Source organism: Oreochromis niloticus, linkage group LG13, assembly GCF_001858045.2.
Source record: "Oreochromis niloticus isolate F11D_XX linkage group LG13, O_niloticus_UMD_NMBU, whole genome shotgun sequence".
NCBI classification, from domain to species: domain Eukaryota; kingdom Metazoa; phylum Chordata; class Actinopteri; order Cichliformes; family Cichlidae; genus Oreochromis; species Oreochromis niloticus.
Genome location: NC_031978.2, coordinates 23339530 through 23357325, shown reverse-complemented (window position 1 = coordinate 23357325; position 17796 = coordinate 23339530). Strand labels below are relative to the sequence as shown.

The 17796-nt window shown below is 39.9% G+C and overlaps 1 protein-coding gene across 8 annotated transcripts in view; it reads right to left on the bottom strand.

Moving 5' to 3' along the window:
- Nucleotides 1-918: 918 nt before the first annotated feature.
- Nucleotides 919-17796, bottom strand: part of LOC100691069 (visual pigment-like receptor peropsin) — a 36293-nt gene continuing 19415 nt past the window's right edge. For 5 of the 8 annotated variants that reach the window (XM_025897731.1, XM_025897730.1, XM_025897732.1 and 2 more), the window contains 7 exons: nt 17680-17766; nt 5719-5935; nt 4895-5100; nt 2969-3068; nt 1994-2098; nt 1685-1908; nt 919-1517 (listed from right to left, as the gene is read on the bottom strand). In XM_025897731.1, the coding sequence (XP_025753516.1) occupies nt 1059-1517; nt 1685-1908; nt 1994-2098; nt 2969-3068; nt 4895-5100; nt 5719-5935; nt 17680-17766 (1398 nt within the window). In that variant the 3' untranslated portion in view covers nt 919-1058. Of the gene's footprint in view, nt 1518-1684; nt 1909-1993; nt 2099-2968; nt 3069-4894; nt 5101-5718; nt 5936-7680; nt 7784-7894; nt 8073-17679; nt 17767-17796 lie in introns of those variants that run through there. The other 3 variants (XM_019366859.2, XM_019366858.2, XM_003441185.5) reach the window with 2 other exon arrangements.

Here is a 17796-nt window from a genome sequence, read left to right as displayed (position 1 = left end):
GACTACACAGACTTTTACTACAAGCACAGTAGGTATGGGTGGCTCTAATGAGCCCGAGGCCATTTAGCTCTTAATGTCTGCTGTAAATGTCCTTCATGTCATTACGGTGCAGAAACAAAAAGTTGTCCTAATTCAGGCACTCCTGATTTCAGTTTACAACAAAACAAAACACTCATCTTTTGATTAAGCTGATCTTTTAAGTTTTCCTTCTTCTCTGTCATGCATGTACTGTTACAGCAGTGGATACTTATATTATATTCAGTATTATTTAAAAAATTCAAGCATTTTCAGACAGTTTTTTCTACATTTAGCTCCTACAGTCCTCTGGCTGTGAGGACAGCAGCCTAATCCAGCCGCTGTTCAAGCCTTTTGTTTGCCAGGGGTAGCAAATCAGAAGAAAGCTGGTTTAAGAGGAGAGTGGCTTTAAAGAGAGATGCACTAAATCAGCTTAGATAGTGGGTGATTCAGGGGCTGTAGCGAGGCTGAGGATGAGATAATAAAGCACGCAAAGCTACTCTAGAAGAGAATTTGGAGTTGGAAATGAGAATGAATTGGCCCCTTTAATAAAACCATTTCCTTGTGAGTGATGCGTAAACACACTGAGAAATAAAACGTTGTTTCTCAACAGAGTGTAGACTGCAGGATATAAGGTAGATCTGAGAGTATGAATGCCCTCAGGGGACACAGGGGAAATAGTAGGATACTGTGCCATCACATTGCTTCAGTTGAGTTAAGGACACTTCAGTGTTTCCAGATGTTGTTGTGCATCTCTTGTCTCGCTATTTTACTGACTGCAGATTTCATGAGCTGGGCATCTTTTAAGAAAAACACATGCATTGTTCCAGTTTGGTTTGAGTGATTGTTAAAACACTCCTAACAGGACCTGGAAATAAATACTCTTTTCAGCAGGGATGAAACTTAAAATAATTTATTAACACTGGTCGCACATACAGTTTATTAAGATGGATAAGACCATAACATACAAAAAATAAATAAATAAATACTCCCAGTCTCCCCATGGAATTCAAGTATTGGTTGAGGTGAAATGGAAACAGTCTTCAGAGCCTGTCACACCAGTACTCTGATGTTTCAGTGTAAGAGGGCACGTCGATGTGGAAGACCTGTGTGTCAGACGGAGGAGTCTGTGGAGGGCTGTTGACCCCCGAGTCGCTGTCGTGCTCAGATTGGTTCAGCTCTGCAGCTGCACTTTTCACTTCCAGCTTCTGGCCAGGAAGTGATTCAGGCGGGGGCGGGGCCTCGGCTTTGGGCGTGATGTTTTGCAAGTGCACCACCTCGCTGTGCTCTTGTGCGCACGGCAGAAGTACCAAAATGTCCTTGCGGAATTTGGAGCTCATGCTGAAGTAGATGAGCGGGTTGTAAAAACTGGCAGACTTGGCAAAGAGGCGGGTGATGATACTGGTTGTGCTTGGCACGTGGAAGCCCCAGGCTGACCACATAGACACCACTGCATATGGCGACCAGGCCAGGATGAAAGCAGTGCAGATTACAATGGAAATCTAGAAAGAGACATAAGGAAACAATTGTCAGCTTGAGTAACGTGAGAGGAGGTTTATGACCGAGCGGGCACTTTTAAGTAGACCTTTTAAGAGTCCCTTTTTACATTTCTAATCAAGCCTTTCAATAAACCCTCCACAATTAGACTCGACTTTTCCTTTTGTCCTACCCTTGTGACATCCCGCTCCATCTTCCTTTGGCGGGTGGTTAGGTAACCATCAGCTGACATTGCATTAGTGGTTTTCACTGTGTTGATAATGGAGATGTAGGAGAAGAGCATGATCATCACCGGGATGAAAAAGCAGAAGATCAGGATGGATATGATGTAGGACTTGTAAATAGTGGAGTAATTGGCTTTGGACCAGTCCACTTCACAAGTTCCATAACCTCGATCTAAGAAACACGAGATACAAGATCAGATCGCGGCTCTGTTGTCATGTTGCATGAAGCACTGTTAAGTCCGATGCATAAAACAGACCTGTGTAGCTGCCCCAGCCCAGGAGTGGAGCAACAGACCAAAAAATCCCTCCAGTCCAAATGCAGATTAGTGACACAGCAATCGTGTTGATGCTGATACAATGAGCTGGGAGAAGACAGAGCAAGGACAAGTAACATGAGTACAGCCTGCTATTCTCACACCGTGGAAATGATTGTTTGCAGTCTAAAAACAGTTTAAAGGTTATGATTTTGGCAACAGAAAAAGTTAGATGCAGAATTCTTGACTTGCTATGAATGTTTGTTGAACAATGAAGTCTTTTCTTTATTAACAGCCTTTGGAGACATCTGCGACTGAAAAGGGCCTCTGTTGATAAAGTGTTCAAGGGAAGAAAATAATAGTTTGTTCTATTTCCAGGCAATGAGCAAACGTCTAATTTAAATATCCCATATTATATGTGCAGAGCAGTTTTCAAGGATTTCAGTGATTTTAATACTCAGTTGTATTTTGCGGATTATCTGCACGGGTTTACCTGCACATTTCACTCTCCTAACTCATTTGCACACAAAAACACATGCAGCGTTTTTTTAGATTTAGATTTAGTATCAGAGCGAAGGTTTTAGCAAACGCAGCTGGTGCCGCACCACATTTACCACTAATGTCCATAGTTTAACGGCAAATGTAAAAACACTCAGGTTAACATGAGCGGCTACAAACAATAAAATCCTTTATCCCTCGCCGACAGCAGAAGCAGTCGCTCAGCTAAATTTCCAGCATAATTAAGGCATTTTTTAACATCAGTTGCAACCCCCAAAATAGCAAATCTCACTTCAAAATAAGTTAATAATGTCTTTGAGAAATAAAAATGAAACTGCGGGAGACGAGTGGTTGTTATTTCCACAGCTGAAGCCTGTAATGAGCTTTCATTAGCACTAAAAAACACCACACTCTCCTGTCAGATAAGAAACTGCTGCTGGAATGCGAGCAAGGCCAAAAGGCTGGGATAAAGCTGTAAACCTTTGTTTGGATGGCATCCCTTTATGTATCTGGTGATGCTGATCACCGTCAAGGTGTTGATGCTCGCGAGGCCGAAGAGCAGCGTGAAGAAGCCGTCCACCTGGATGGAGAGAGAGAGAAAGATGGACTGGTAGTTCCTGATGTCACGTCTTCAAAATATCTGTGAGTGGTCAGTGATGCCTCGGGGCAGAGAGCCAGTGCCTGTCTAATGTCAGACCTTCGTCTGCCGAGTTTGCTTTAGATTTTATCAGATAGAGATGCTACAGATAAAGAGCTCTTCCTCCCTTTTGGTCAATATGTTCCAGACACAGAGCCTTTCCTCTGATGTAAGCTGTACAGGTTCAATAAGGGGAAATGAAAATGGAAACTTTTTACTGCATCTGCTAATTTGTAGATATTAACTTATATCACAGGAAAATTTGATTTGACTCTAAAATATGGCAACACATGGAGCTTTGTTGCAGTCAGCCCATTGTTTGGGGATCTTTTAATCACAGCGCTTCTTAAAGGACTTAAAGGGCTACTGTGTTTCAGTCTGGCTCCAACTGTGTAACACCCAGCTCCATGCTGTGCCATTTCCAGGTGATGGGGATCAGTTGAGGTCTCTTACTGATTACTTTCTTGATCTTCCTTAAATGTAATCCTATTACTTCCAAGCATCACGTTTTTTCACCCTCATTTGGCAGAAAACTATCTTACTAACATTGGTATGGTTTTTATTAAGTGTTAATCTTATGTGTAATTTTAATTATTATAAAATTTCAGGACCAGGTGCAATAAAAATAGTGGTTTAGTGCAGTTTAGTGCAACTAATCTGTCTTTTATTTGGCTCTCAAGAAGGTGACTTTCATAGACCTTTTACACTGCTGCATCATTTCTTCCTCTGAACTTTCCTTCTGTAATGTCACGTGATCCTGTGCGGCTCTTTCATATCTAATAACGTCCTGTCCCACCGAGTGTGAAACACAGGGATGAGGCCCAGCTTGCAGCTCGCTCATGTCCCATCACGCTTCATGCAGTATGTGCTTCTCACATGCCTGTCTCCTTCACCTTTCTATTCTTTTTCTCCCCTATTTCTGTCACTTTTTACCTGATTCCCTTATTTACGTCTGAGGCTCCCTGCCTTAGCCCACTTCCCTTGGGGGAAGGTGAAATAAGAGAGGTGGGGGTACTTCCCTTCCCAATATTTCTCTTTCACCGGAGATTGGATGACTGAGAGATGAGATCATCTCTGTGGCTGTAGGGAACCCTAAGAGCAGCAGAGCTTGATTTACAGTACCGCTTTCACTTAGATTTTTTTAAGGTTTACATTCTCCAGACTAAAATATATTCTGGTTACACCGGCTTGTTTTTGTATGACTCCTCAGAGACTTCACTCGCTGCAGCACGGAAATCACAATTTCTACCACGGCTAGCTTCGAGCAAGAAAAATATCCTGGATGAATTCCAAGCTAAAGTATGACAAATATTTCTTTTCAAGCTGAGGCTGTAGGAAGAGAAAAACACAGAAATGAATGGTTAAATATAAGATGCTGCAATATAAGAGCGTGTAGATACAAAATTCAACAAATATCCACCAAAGCAGCTCTTAACCGTTCACTGTTTGGTTGTTGACAGGTGCCCTACTGCTAGAAGAAAGGCCTCCACAATGGTAATCTTATCACGATTTAACCTCCAGCCCACATGTCTACTAGAATAATCCCTCGCACGTACACACACCCACGCGCATATACACCTTACTGTTACACTTCCACAGATTCTTTTAATGTACTTTATTAACTGAGGGCTGGCCAAAGACAGCAGATGCACATGGATGATTTTTTGGTGACTCTGCACAGTCATAGCTTTCCGGACAAACACTCCTGTGATAAGACTTGTCGTTTCAAATGTCAGTATTTTGAAGTCTTGTTGTAGTTTGGCTTTTACCTGGCAGGTCCAGATCCAGGTGATCAAATACCCGTCGTCCTTGAAGATATTGAATATTTCTAGGATTCCCCGGGAGTAGCCGAATACTGAAATGCTTGCATCAGAGATAGCGAGGTTTAAGGTGAGCAAATCGGTTGATTGAAGTGTGGCCCGCTGCCTGTACAGGACAAACATCACTAAACTGTTTCCAAACCAGGACAGCCATCCTGCAGGGAGGGAAGCACACAGAATATTCAGGGGATACCTAATTAACCACTTAGCATAGGATACTAAATCTTATGGTAGCATATGACATTGTATGGTGTTTTATTCTATTATACCTTATCATATTGTATCGTATATAGTAGTATAGTACTATTAAATAATATGTTACATACAGTACAGGAACATGTACGTATGTGTCATTGCTGTTAGTTCTGGATCTCATCCTGAAGTGACTCCAATAGTGTGAATAACCTGTGAAGCTCAGAGTTAAACCCTTTTACACTGTAGTCAGACAACAAGCCAAGAGGATCCCTTTCTTTTTATATCTCAGACTCTGTGTTACACAAAATCTCTCGACTATCTTAGCTGGCACGGTCCAAAAGGCGGCCCAAACCAAACTGTGGGTGTCAGCTGTGGACTGGCCTTTGGAAACAAGAGTCGGTTTTGTTCTTGACACTTGAATAATGTGTGACTCTTTCATGCAAATGTAGGAAATACAGTATATCAAGCAATACTGACACAGTAGCATAACTTGCAATCCAAGTAAACATCATCTACAAACAATACACGAATAATGCAAAAAATAAACATTGCATTCCAGCGTATGGTGGTTTACTTACCCAGCACTAACAGGTAGACTCCAATGATGGTCTGTCCTTGATCAGACAGAGGAGGGTCTGTATGCAGGGTGCTCAGGTTATTATTCCTCCATGGAATATTCACCACCTTCAGAGTGAAAGCCTTCAGCGTCAGCTCCATGGCCTGAATTTCGATGTCTATGCATGAATTCCTTCTGTCCTCTTCAAAATCCCTGATGTCCTCTGCTTTCAGTAGACACTGCAGTGACACACGAGCAGGGATGACCGGTCAGTTCATTTTAAATCCAGCTTAGGCACAGTCACTAATACCTCACTACTAACTGTCCAAGTGACTGCAGCTGTAATCCTATCTACTGCTTAACAACTAAGAAGATAGAGGTTTTGGGTGGAAATTTGAGGCAATGGGGAGAGGTTCAGTGGGTTAGTCTAATTTTCAGAGTGGCTTCATAAAGCTTAAAGACAAAGGTCTCGTCTCATGCAAAGCTATCTTAAAGCTCTCAGCAGAGATCAAAGCAGTGCTGAACAATTTCAAACGCCATCTTGTGCATTTTCTTTGAATTGTCTCCTGCAGGTTTGTGTGAATGCCAAACAGGAGTTAATGACTGAAGCTTTTCAGTTGGGCAATAGCACAGAATTGGTATTTTATTTTCAATATATTATTATTAATAATGTTCTGAAAAATATAAATAACAAATGTATTTACCCTTGTCCGGTATCAACAGACACCTAACATCAAGTGTTTGGGCAGCATTTACACTTAAGAAAATTTTATTGTATTTAGTATATAAACATAATGTAGGTGTATCTACTGGATAATAGATACTGATTTCTAAATAACTGTACATGAATAACTTGACTTTATTATAAACTGTAATATTATACTGCAGTATATTTCTAACTTGGCAGCTCATTCTCATTCTCTCGATAATACTTTTGTCATAGATATAACACATTGTGGGGTCAACTTGAAAGAAAGAGAGATGTGAAATGTAAAAGTGAGGTCAGAGGTCAAATGTGATGTAATAGTCGGATACTTAGAATCCCCATATAAAAGTATAATTTCCTAAATGTTGCGAATGGCAATAAGAAACATACTTTGAAATAGACTTTCAGATCAATCTACTGACCTAAAGAAAAGATGAGAGCTTAAATGTGATGATACTTGAAGTCTTTATGCAGGACTTTCTATATGTTGACGACAAAAATCACCCTTGTACAAATTATAGTTTAAGTTATAAGGATTTTTGTCATTTTTAAGTTAACCTTGAAGACCTTGGTCTTTTTAATGGAGTTTTAACATGACTACGCTCTACACCCCTACAAAGTTTTAGGGGTAAATTCAGAAAATTTCAAGCCCATCATTTTAACAGAATGACACGCACACACACACGTAAACGGTACCAAGAACAGCTGTGGAGGTAACAAAAATCAATCCAAAAACAATTTAAATAAATAAGTGCTGGGATACTAATAAAATTGAGCTTTGGCAGCTTTTCCATCTTGACCGTTCAAATATCTGCTTACACTTTTAGTCCAACTCCTGAACCACTCTCAAGAGTTGTGTTCCTGTTTCTGTACTTCCATTAGAAGGAGGTGATGACTTTAGACCTGCTGCAGTAACCACACGTTGTTTAAACACAGAGGACATTTATCTAAACATACACTAAACCCCAGAAATATCATATGAAGTATAATTTTGTTTGTTTGAGCTAATGTGTGCACTGAGAAATGTGCTCTGATGTCAGTGTGAGAACATCTGGCACTTCAGAAACACGATCTTTATTTAGCTCCACCAACAGATGCTGGTGCAGTGTTATTGATTAACATTGTTTTGTTCTGTGAAAACTTATAATTGCAGCACATCTCCCCTCCTCCACCTTCTCTCCTTCTTCTCTTCACAGTGAACTTCTCTGTGGTGACACACCCACCAAAGGGGTATCCTGAACACCCCCCCTCAGTTTGTATTTAGTTCACAGTGTGCACCTTGTTTCTCTCTTCTGGCTGCCACAGTCCAGGATGTGGTGGGAAGGGCTGCTTGTGCTTCTCATGCCAGATGCCTCTGTGCTTCCGCGTCTTCTTTCAGCCTCTGAAAGCCAGCGAGCAAGAGAAGGAAGGAGCCAAAGGGGAAAATGAACCTCTGACCCCAACTGTCACCCGTCCAGCAGCAAACACTGAATGCAGTCTTTGCACACCATACCTTCAGCCAGAGACTCAGAATGACACGGCTTCAGCCCTGTAGTGATCCCTGTGTATGCAGCCTGCAGTGTCACAAAGGTTTCCTGATGCCTCTGTGTGATGTGATAATGGTGCCGTTCATACGCGATGGTGCTAGATGTTAAGGTTCCAATTTTTGTTCGCATAATATGAAGTCATGACATTGTTGATGTCAATTTCCTGCAGCAGGCTGGAAAGCTATCCTCCTACAGTGAAATTTAGGTAATTAGGAGTGCATGTCATAGTTTGGTGCAGCTGCTCCTGAGATTAAACTGTTGCTAAAAGGCCAAAGGACAAAGAAGACCCCACATCCAATCTACAAGGACAAAGCTAAAGACAATGACATCTGTCAACAGAGGAAGCTGGGATCTTGTAGTCTGTCAGCTGCTGTGCAGAGATCTGGGCTCTGTTCTGACAAAAATACAAAATCCATGCATCAAGCACAGGTTTTTCTGAGTTAAGCACAAAGCACTGGCACCTACCATACACCGCACAGTGCTTAAGTGTTGCCACATTACAGGAAGACGACAAGATTACCTTAGGGCTCACCTGTATACCTTGGCACGTGTTAGAGTTCACAAAGCTGGGCAATCACGGTGCACCTACACTAGGTCACTGTATCTTTCTCTCCATCTCGCTCTGTCTTAAGCAAAGCCAGAGACAGAGCAAGCAATTTTTCAAATGGAAAATCACAGACACATATGCTATTATGAAGGTGTGTTAAAGGCTAAGAGCTGTCTGAAGGCAACAAAGCCTCTCTTCACTGGGGACATTCACCAGGTCAAGAAACCAATACGGGATCTGCTTGAAAAAAAGTGTGCATACTTTTTTCCCTCCCTGTCACTGAACAACAGACACAGGGACTGCTTGTATGAAGGTAAATGGCTTGCCTGTCATTTTTGTGTGCCACTCCATGCATGGCATTCGTAGAAATACGTTTTCACATCTACAGGAAATCTGTAATAAAAATTGTTCAAGGGGGTTTCTCAAAAGGTGGCCTCTAGCAAGGCTGGTAGTAGTGACAGTGATTTTACACAATTTATCAAAAATGGATTAGAAGTAAAGCCAGATACTGTCTCCCCATGCCCCTGTGTGTTGGATCATTAATATGAATAACAATCTCTACGAGGCTGAAGCCTTTTAAGATTTCCTGCAGTGGCTCAGGAAGTAGAGCAGATCATCTACTAATCAGAAGGTTGGTGGTTTGATCGCTGGCTGCTCCAGTCTGCATGCCAAATTATCCTTGGGCAAGATACTGAGTATGAATGTTAGACAGAAAGCACTCAGACATAAGAACAGTGCTTGTGTGAATGTGAGATAGCTGTGCTTGAGCAGAAAACTGCTATATAAGAACTAAGCCATTTATTATTTGACATAAAATAGTGGGGAAAAAAACTTGAAGGAACATCGAGCTGGCTTACTGGCGATGGGATAAGTCCCATAAAAAACACAAACCCTGAATGCCTGCCCACAACATGTTCACACCTATGCTTCAAAGGCTTCGTCACTCTGTGCAAATATAATTTCACACAAGTGAGGAATACGTTTAAACACCGCGGGGCATCTTTTTATCCGATGACATAAACTTAAAGATTCATGCTACAGTTAGATGCTTTGATGCAGTTATAATTAAAATGTGGATATTATATGTTGTATGTGAGGTAAAGCTGTCATGATGTAAACAGAGACCACAGTTCCTAAGTTCACCTCAGACAAAGACCAGACTAATTTTACTGTTCCCTCTGCACCTAACTGTTTCATGACTCCACAGCCAAGCCTGCTATAACCACAGATTGCTGCTCAAAACATCATTATGCTAAAATAGTGCATGGTGTTACAGTGTAAAGTTGTCCAGTTGAGCTTTCTGAAATTGCACAGAGGAAATGAACACTTTATATTATTGGTCTTATCTGCCAGCTTTTTATTTTCAGGACAAAAGTGCAGCACTTTTGTCTAAAATACCGTTTTTTTTGGATAACACCTTCAAATAAAGCCCATATGAAATAATAGATGAATGGTTCAGTATGCATTTGAAGTGAACACAGGCTCTGTGTTGTGACCAGCAAGCAATGTGGACTGGTTCTGTGGCTCGAGATCTTTGGCTCTGGACCTCATGCAAACATTTTTTTGGGCACTGGATCTAGTATGCAATTTCTCTTCCTGAGTGTGTTTGTGTAAGCAGGTAACTTATGTAAGAGAGTCTCACTGAGGGCTGAATGTTCGCCTTTCCTAAAGCGGTCTGCACATCACCTTCGACATAAGGGGATATTTTGCCAAAATATAAACGCGGAAATATTAACCTACAAATCAAACTCTAGATCCTGTAAAACCTTACATCCTAAAAGTATGTGAATACAACTGGACACCTAGAGCCACGTGCTTTTCAAGACTAAATTGACACAATTTCTTCATCTGACAGATGACGGCTTCTGCTTCCATTTAAGTTTACATGGAAGAGCTAGTAGCTCATGTGAATGGCCAGCTCTTTGCATCAGCCTCCTTTACCTGTGCTCCAACACTGGAACTCTTCTTTAAACTTGTGGGGACTAAGAAAATTAGTGCTCTCCTTTGAGATCTTGAAGGAATCCAACCTGTCCCTTTGCATGATGTGTTGTAACACATAGGTGCCTGCTGATCCAGGACAGGGGTAAACATGTTTCAAACATTTTAAACCTTTTAAAAAGCGTGACCTTATTAGCAACAGAAATGTCCTCAGTTGTCCTAACGCCTCATCAGGGTGAGTGAGTTGACCCGTGTTTGACAGAAGGTTAGTAGGTTACATTATTATCCTCTCCCTGAGGAAAAACTTGTTATGCTTAATGATGACAGCTTCGCTACACCTAATCACCCATATGACACATGCCTGGCTGGGCATAAATAAGACAGCTGTTACTGACCTGTTTACTTGGAGGTCAGTGTAGCTCCTAAGCAAGAACATTTATACCTCTAGTCTTAAATTACTAAATTTCAGACACAATTTTAAAAATGTAAATGTTTTCTGCAACTCAGAGTAAGAAAAATCCAGTTTTTGTTGTCGTTAGCAATGTGCTAGGTGTCACGTAAGCTAATAGCCAAGCTAGTTAGTGTTAGCTAGTGCGTACACAAGGCTAGATTAGTTTCCTTGTCATTACATTGAGTACCACGTAATTATTAGTCCAAACGGTGCATGTGCAGTTGTGGTCAGAAGTTTACATACACTCATCACAGGCAATGTCATGGTAATGTGGGGCTTTTAATAACTTCATTTAACAGTTCTTTTTCTAGGGTGGAATGATTGTATAGGACACATCTTTAGCGACTTTAAAAACAGGAACTGGGTGGAGAGGTTTAAATTTATTTTGAATTTTCTCTAATCCACATAATCAAATTTATACGTAAGGCTGAAATATTCACACCACTTACCATTTGAACAATACCAATATTTGCAAATTTTATTGTAACTTGTACAGCCTCCAACAGAGAAATTGGGACAATTTAACAATAGAAGAGAATGGTACTTTTAGGGATGCTTTAACACCCCCACTGAAGGTCTAAACTCAACAATGCTAAAGACAGAAACTGAGGAATCTGAGGGAGGTGTTTAAGGCTATGGCCCAGGAGGAGGAGACCAATCAGGAGCTCACTGGAGCCCAGTTCCTCTGTAAGAAGATCCTGTCCTATTTATTATAAAGGACCTGTGTATAAAAATACTATAAAGCTGCACTGGAGCATTGAAGTTCAAAGTGCAGTAATAAGGGGAAGAAACATATTTGTAGTGAAATCTACATAAAAATGCAGTCCTTTTATTTGCAGATGTGGAATGTGCACAAAATCACTATTCACGTGTAACAAAAAGTTACACTGAACTGAGCCTTGGCTGAACTGAAGAAGCAGCAGAGCTTTTTCTTCTTTTTCAGGCACAGTTCTGGGAGATCTTTGTTCTGCGGTATGAGATTTCACATCTCTTGGAAAAGCTCTTCATGCTGCACCTAAAGTTTTTTACACCTTTTCATCAGTTCTTCGAATTTTGCTTGATACTTTCTTGAAGTTCTTTGTTTTTCTCTTGCAATTCTTTATATTTTTATTCATGAACTTTCTTTTCGTTGTGCGTGTCGTTGTGTTTTTTGTTGTACATTGTCATGGATGGCCAGTAACTCTTGATGTCTCCTCTGCAGTTCTTGAAGCGCACACGGGATGTCTTGATGGTTTTTCTCCTGTTGTCACTTCTTCTTTTGCATTTCAGTATTTGTATACTGCGCTAAGTTCCCTGCAAATGGGTATCTTTCCTCACCATTGCCTGGATTATACTCTGCATTTCAGTGCATATTTCCTCCAGTTCTTTTTTCTTGCACTCAATTTCAATGTTTTTGTCATTTATTTCCTTGTAAAATACTTGTAATTCAGTATTTTTTCCCTGGAAGTCTTAGAGAACATGTTGCATCTCTCTCTGTGTCTCTTCCAGTCTTTCCTTGTCTTGTTTCTGTTGTGCATTTCTTTTGAGCGTTTCACTCAACATCACTTGAAGCCCTTTGTTTTTTTTTCTCCATGTTCTAGAGCAGGGGTGTCAAGCTCCAGGCCTCAAGGGCCGGTGTCCTGCAGGTTTTAGACATCACCCTGGGTCAACACACCTGAATCAAATGATTAGTTCATTACCAAGCCTCTGGAGAACTTGAAGACATGCTGAGGAGCTAATTTAGCCATTTAAATCAGCTGTGTTGGATCAAGGACACACCTAAAACCTAAGGCCTTCTAGGCCTGGAGTTCGACACCTGTGTTCTAGAGCTTGCACTGCATCTCTTGGTGTTTTTCGTAAAGTTTGCCCTGCAGGTCTTTGTATTTAGCTTCCTTTTCTTCTTTCTCCTTTTCCAGTTGTGCATACCTTTGGAACGCTTCATTGATTATCACTTGAAGCCCTTCGTTTTTCTTCTCCATGTTCTGGAGCCTGGACTGTATCTCTTGGTCTTGTTCTTGAAGCTTGCACTGCAGGTCTTCATATTCAGCTTCATGCTCTTCATTTCTCTCTGCTTCTCCACTTGAGTTTTCTCCTCTTTCAGCTGGGTACCCATTCAAATGTTACTGTCAACAGCTATGTAATTATTAGGACGAGCTATTGTAGTGTCTACGAACAATTCAAAACAAATCATCACAAATTACAATATAGTTGTAGTTATCAAAACTGAGCCAAAGCCTTAATCATGTTGAGCAGAACTATTTGCAGCAAAACAGACAAGCAGAGAAACATACACAAGATTGTTTTAGTCCCTTCAGAATGAAAAATCAGACTGCCAGTCCTTACATCTGGACAAAATGCAAACTGTTGAGAGACTCGCTTTTATACTAAAGTTTTCAAATTCATACAAACCCTCCCATTATTGTGCAGAATCAACTCACTCTATCAGGTACCCAAAGGACAGATTTGAAGTCTGTCACTGCCATGTAATGACAGCCATCCTGTTCAAGCCATATGTAGAATATTATGAATTCTGTTAAATGTTAGCAATTATTAATATGTTCTATGTCAAATCATCAAACAATGAATTTGGGCAAAACAGAATCTACCTTGGCTTCATAAATTTGTTGCATTTCTTTAACCATGTTCTCCAGGTGTTGTTTTTCCTTTATACAATGCTGAAATGCTCTTCTGAAGGCTTCATCACACTGAGGAGTGCTGGAGTCATCTCTTTGTCTTAGGTTCTGTTTCTTCTCAGACATTTTGGTACCTTGAAACAATGCTTGAAACAAAACTCCTTCAAATGCCTTCAAAATATACAGACACTTATTCCAGTGTTAATAAAAAGTTGACGTATACCTTGTGTCATCATGTTTTAGAACTGTCAAATCTCTTCCTATTGAATTTCTTGACTCGTTCAAATGGCACATAAATTTGCGCATTTAGTTCCTCAGTAAGGCATAAAAATTTGGGATGTTACTCGTGAGTCGTTACTTTGACTTGGAAGTTACTTTTTCTATCACCTGAATATTCATCACTTCTATATTTCAACAACATTTTACAACTGCTAATATAATCTAAGTTTTTGAACCTTCACAACTGAACTGTGTCATAAAATTACATCTTCATCCTCCTTTTGTTACAGAAACCAACCCCTACAATTCAAAGAAATCATAAAATCCCCAAATTTTCATAACATTCAACTACAACTGTGCATATAATAGACATGAATACAATACAATACAACCTAATAACACAGCTTAAGCCTTATAGCAGTGGTGGGGAACTCCAGGCCTCAAGGGCCAGTGTCCTGCAGGTTTTAGATATCACTCTGGATTAACACACCTGAATCAAGTGATTAGTTCATTACGAAGCCTCTGAAGAGCTCCAAGACATGTTGAGGAGGTAATTTAGCCATCTGAATCAGCTGTGTTGGATCAAGGATGCATCTAAAACCTGCACCCCTACGTTATAGTGTAAAAGTAACTATTGTTGTGCTGATCAGTCAGATAAGATAAGTGATTCATTTCACTTCTTGCATGGCTCTGAGACAGAAGCTGTTCTTGAATCTGTTTGTTTGGGATTGCTTGCAATCATATTTCTCTTGCTAATATTTTTATGTTTTAAAAGTTTAATAAGGCTGTATCCTCTAGCCTTTAAATTACAATATAATCAATCTTTTTTTTGTATTTATGAGTTTTCAAAAAAAGAAAGAAAGAAAAATGTTCAGTTTACCTTACTTGTATGCTTTAGTAAACAAGAAGCAAATTCAAGGCAGCGCATGTGAACAATGAGGCCGCTGTGTTGTATCATGGAAATGTCGATGCATTTTGTGGTCTGTTTATTGATTCCACTGATAGCTCCACTGATCTCTTTGGAGAAAGTGGGTCAGCCATAGATGCTGAAAGAATAGAGAACTGTGCAAAAGGTACTGAAACAAAGTGAGTTAGTGAGACAGGCTGAATGTCAAATAAATGTGTTACAATACAGCAGTCAATGAGTAGCCATGCAAAATACAAAGAGAGATCATTTCTCATCCCTGAGCAAGGGTATTTATTTGGCTCACAGTGATACAGCATGCCCAGAAATGTGTGCAGATCAGGTGCATGCAGACAGGTGATAAATGTGAGTAATTTACATGGATAGATAAATGCACAGAACACAGAGGATTTTCAGCTACTCTCTCCAGCTCATTTCCATATGTGTGGGTTCAACCCTGAGGCCTGGTCTCACTTAAAAGAAGGTGCTTTCCTGACCACCTGGACAACATACCAGGCAGTCCTTAGTGGGTCACTTAAAAATGCAATGCACAGATGTAAAACACCTGGTACAGTGTGGGCCATTGGGTATCCGGTCTTTAAGTGATGACGTGATAAACCCAGGTCCAAACTACTCTGCGTTTTTATTACCACTATTCATTTTAAAGCTCAGTATATTATTTGAAAGTCCCTATGCAGTTTTCTTTAACAAAACAGACTGTACCGTCATGTCAAACACAGCAAGTAATGAGCAAGAACAGCTAATAAAGTTAGCACCGAGTCTTGTTCATTTATTAGCTCCAGTCATTTAAAAGAACATGTCACAATCTTGTATAGATTCACAAATACCCTACCTAATCTCTGTTCTAGGATGCCCACGGGACCCAGTTCAAATGCTCTCTACAGAAAAGGGCAGAGTTTTGGGTCCATTAATATTTTCTTTTTACATGTTTCCTTTAGCTGGCATTATTCAATCTTTTAGTGACATTTCTTATCATTTCTATGCTGATGACATTCAACTGCATATGTCCTTTAAGCCTCATCAGCTGGATAGGCTGTCCACCTTAGTCCAGTGCTTAACTCAGGTTTCTGATTGGCTTTCTAGCAACTAACTTGTTTTGAACACGAACAAGACCCGAGACCATGATCATAGCTCCTCCTGAACTACATTCTAAAATCAGTCAGGTTCTTGCTTCTTACTGTCCTCTGCTAAGTCAAATATTCAAAATCTTGGAGTAACATTTGATTCTTCTCTGGGCCTTGACTCACATCTTTGTCTCGTTCCTGTTTCTTTCATTTAAGGAACATTTCTAAACTGCGACATATGGTCTCCTTAGGTGAACTGGAAAAAATTGTTCATGCATTTGTGTCATCCCATTTAGATTATTGTAATGCCCTGTTTACCAGCTTGGACAAATCATCTCTTTCTTGCCTGCAAGCTTTACAAAATGCAGGAGCCAGACTAGTAACTCGTTCTAGCAAGCAAGCTCACATTACTCCTATTTTATATTCTTAACATTGGCTCCCAATTGATTTTAGAATTAGTTTTAAAATTCTTGTTTTTTGACATACAGAGCACTAAATGGCCAGGCCCCAGGTTATTTATCCAAGCTTCCTACCAAATACACCACTGCTCGTTGTCTCCACTCATAGATAGTTTGTTGCTTGTTCCCTGTACACGACTGAAGACAAAAGGGGACAGAGCCTCTCAATCTGTGGCACCAAGGCTGTGGAACAGTCTACCAATACAACTACGTTTGGTTAACTCTGTGGAATCCTTTAAAAAGCAGTTAAAAACTTTTCTGTTTAAACAAGCCTTCTGTTGATCAATGCTTTTAAATTTTTTTTAAAATTTACATTTAACCTTTTATATTGCTTATATTGTCTATTTTGTTACTTAACATTCTGTTTATTTTAATCCTGCACTAGAGGCATGTAGACCATGACAGACAGACTTTTAGCTGAGGCCCATGATAAGGAAATTACCATAATCCAAGCATGATGTAATGAAACCATGGATGACTTTTTTAAGGTCTGCTTGAGATCAAAAGAGATCAAAATAATAATAATGATAATGGTAAATGGCCTGTGCTTGTATAGCGCTTTACTAGTCCCTAAGGACCCCAAAGCGCTTTACACATTCAGTCATCCACCCATTCACACACACATTCACACACTGGTATGTGAATGAAAATAATTTTTGTAACATTTCATAGCTGGGCAAAGCAGTTTTTAAATCAAACCCAAATTTAGAGTTCAAGGGTCAATATTTAACAATAAACCTATACAATAAGCTTTAAAAAAAAGAATCCTGTTTGACTTGATGACATAAAATCTTGACCCAGAAATATTTTTAAGGAGAAAAGATTTCTTCATCTTTTCAGAAAGTGCTGAACGTTGAAGTGACATAAAACACTGTACGGGTATGGGTTCCGACTGGCTTAGAAACAGGTGTCTTCTGCATACTGGCATTTATGTATGTATAGCTAATATTTAAAAACTCGAAGTGGATTGAGAAGAAAAATCGTGAAAAATGCCAGTATGTAGTGGTTTGAAATGTAGCACTTTTTCCTTCAGTTTCCTTGTCAGGAAACAACTTCCTGTTCAGCCGAAATGCCTCGGGTTTCAGTGGAGTGTGTGAGTGCGTTTCAGTAGTGTGTGTGAGAGCATTTCAGTGGAGTGTGTGAGAACATTTCAGTAATAATGTCATACACACACAGACACTCACACAAACATATATATTTTAAATCTTTTGTAAATTTGCACCAAAGCCAACTCTATCTATTGTCTTGCAAATGTCTTCCATAAATTTTAATCAAGAATCCTTTGTGTTTAATATCTTTCATATCTCAGCCTCTGACCATGGCCTAACTTATTAGTGACAAATCACCTTTGAATAACAGCTAATTATTTACTTTTCTGTTGAAAGCATTTCACACTAAGGAGCACGCAGGTACCTTAGAACAGCAACACATCTACAGGTCCACAGTGTGTTTAGAAAAGGTTTTACATTAACGTGGACACTGCCTGTCACCTTTACATTTCCACTTTATCATCTGTCACTTTCTGAGCAGTCCTTACCTTAGAAAATAATCTCTTCTTCCTTTTCTGTCCTCTGTTTTTCTCCACTGCAATCCACAGCAATTGTATGTACATCCTGCCAGCATCCTACAAAAATGTGTCATTCTAATAATGCTA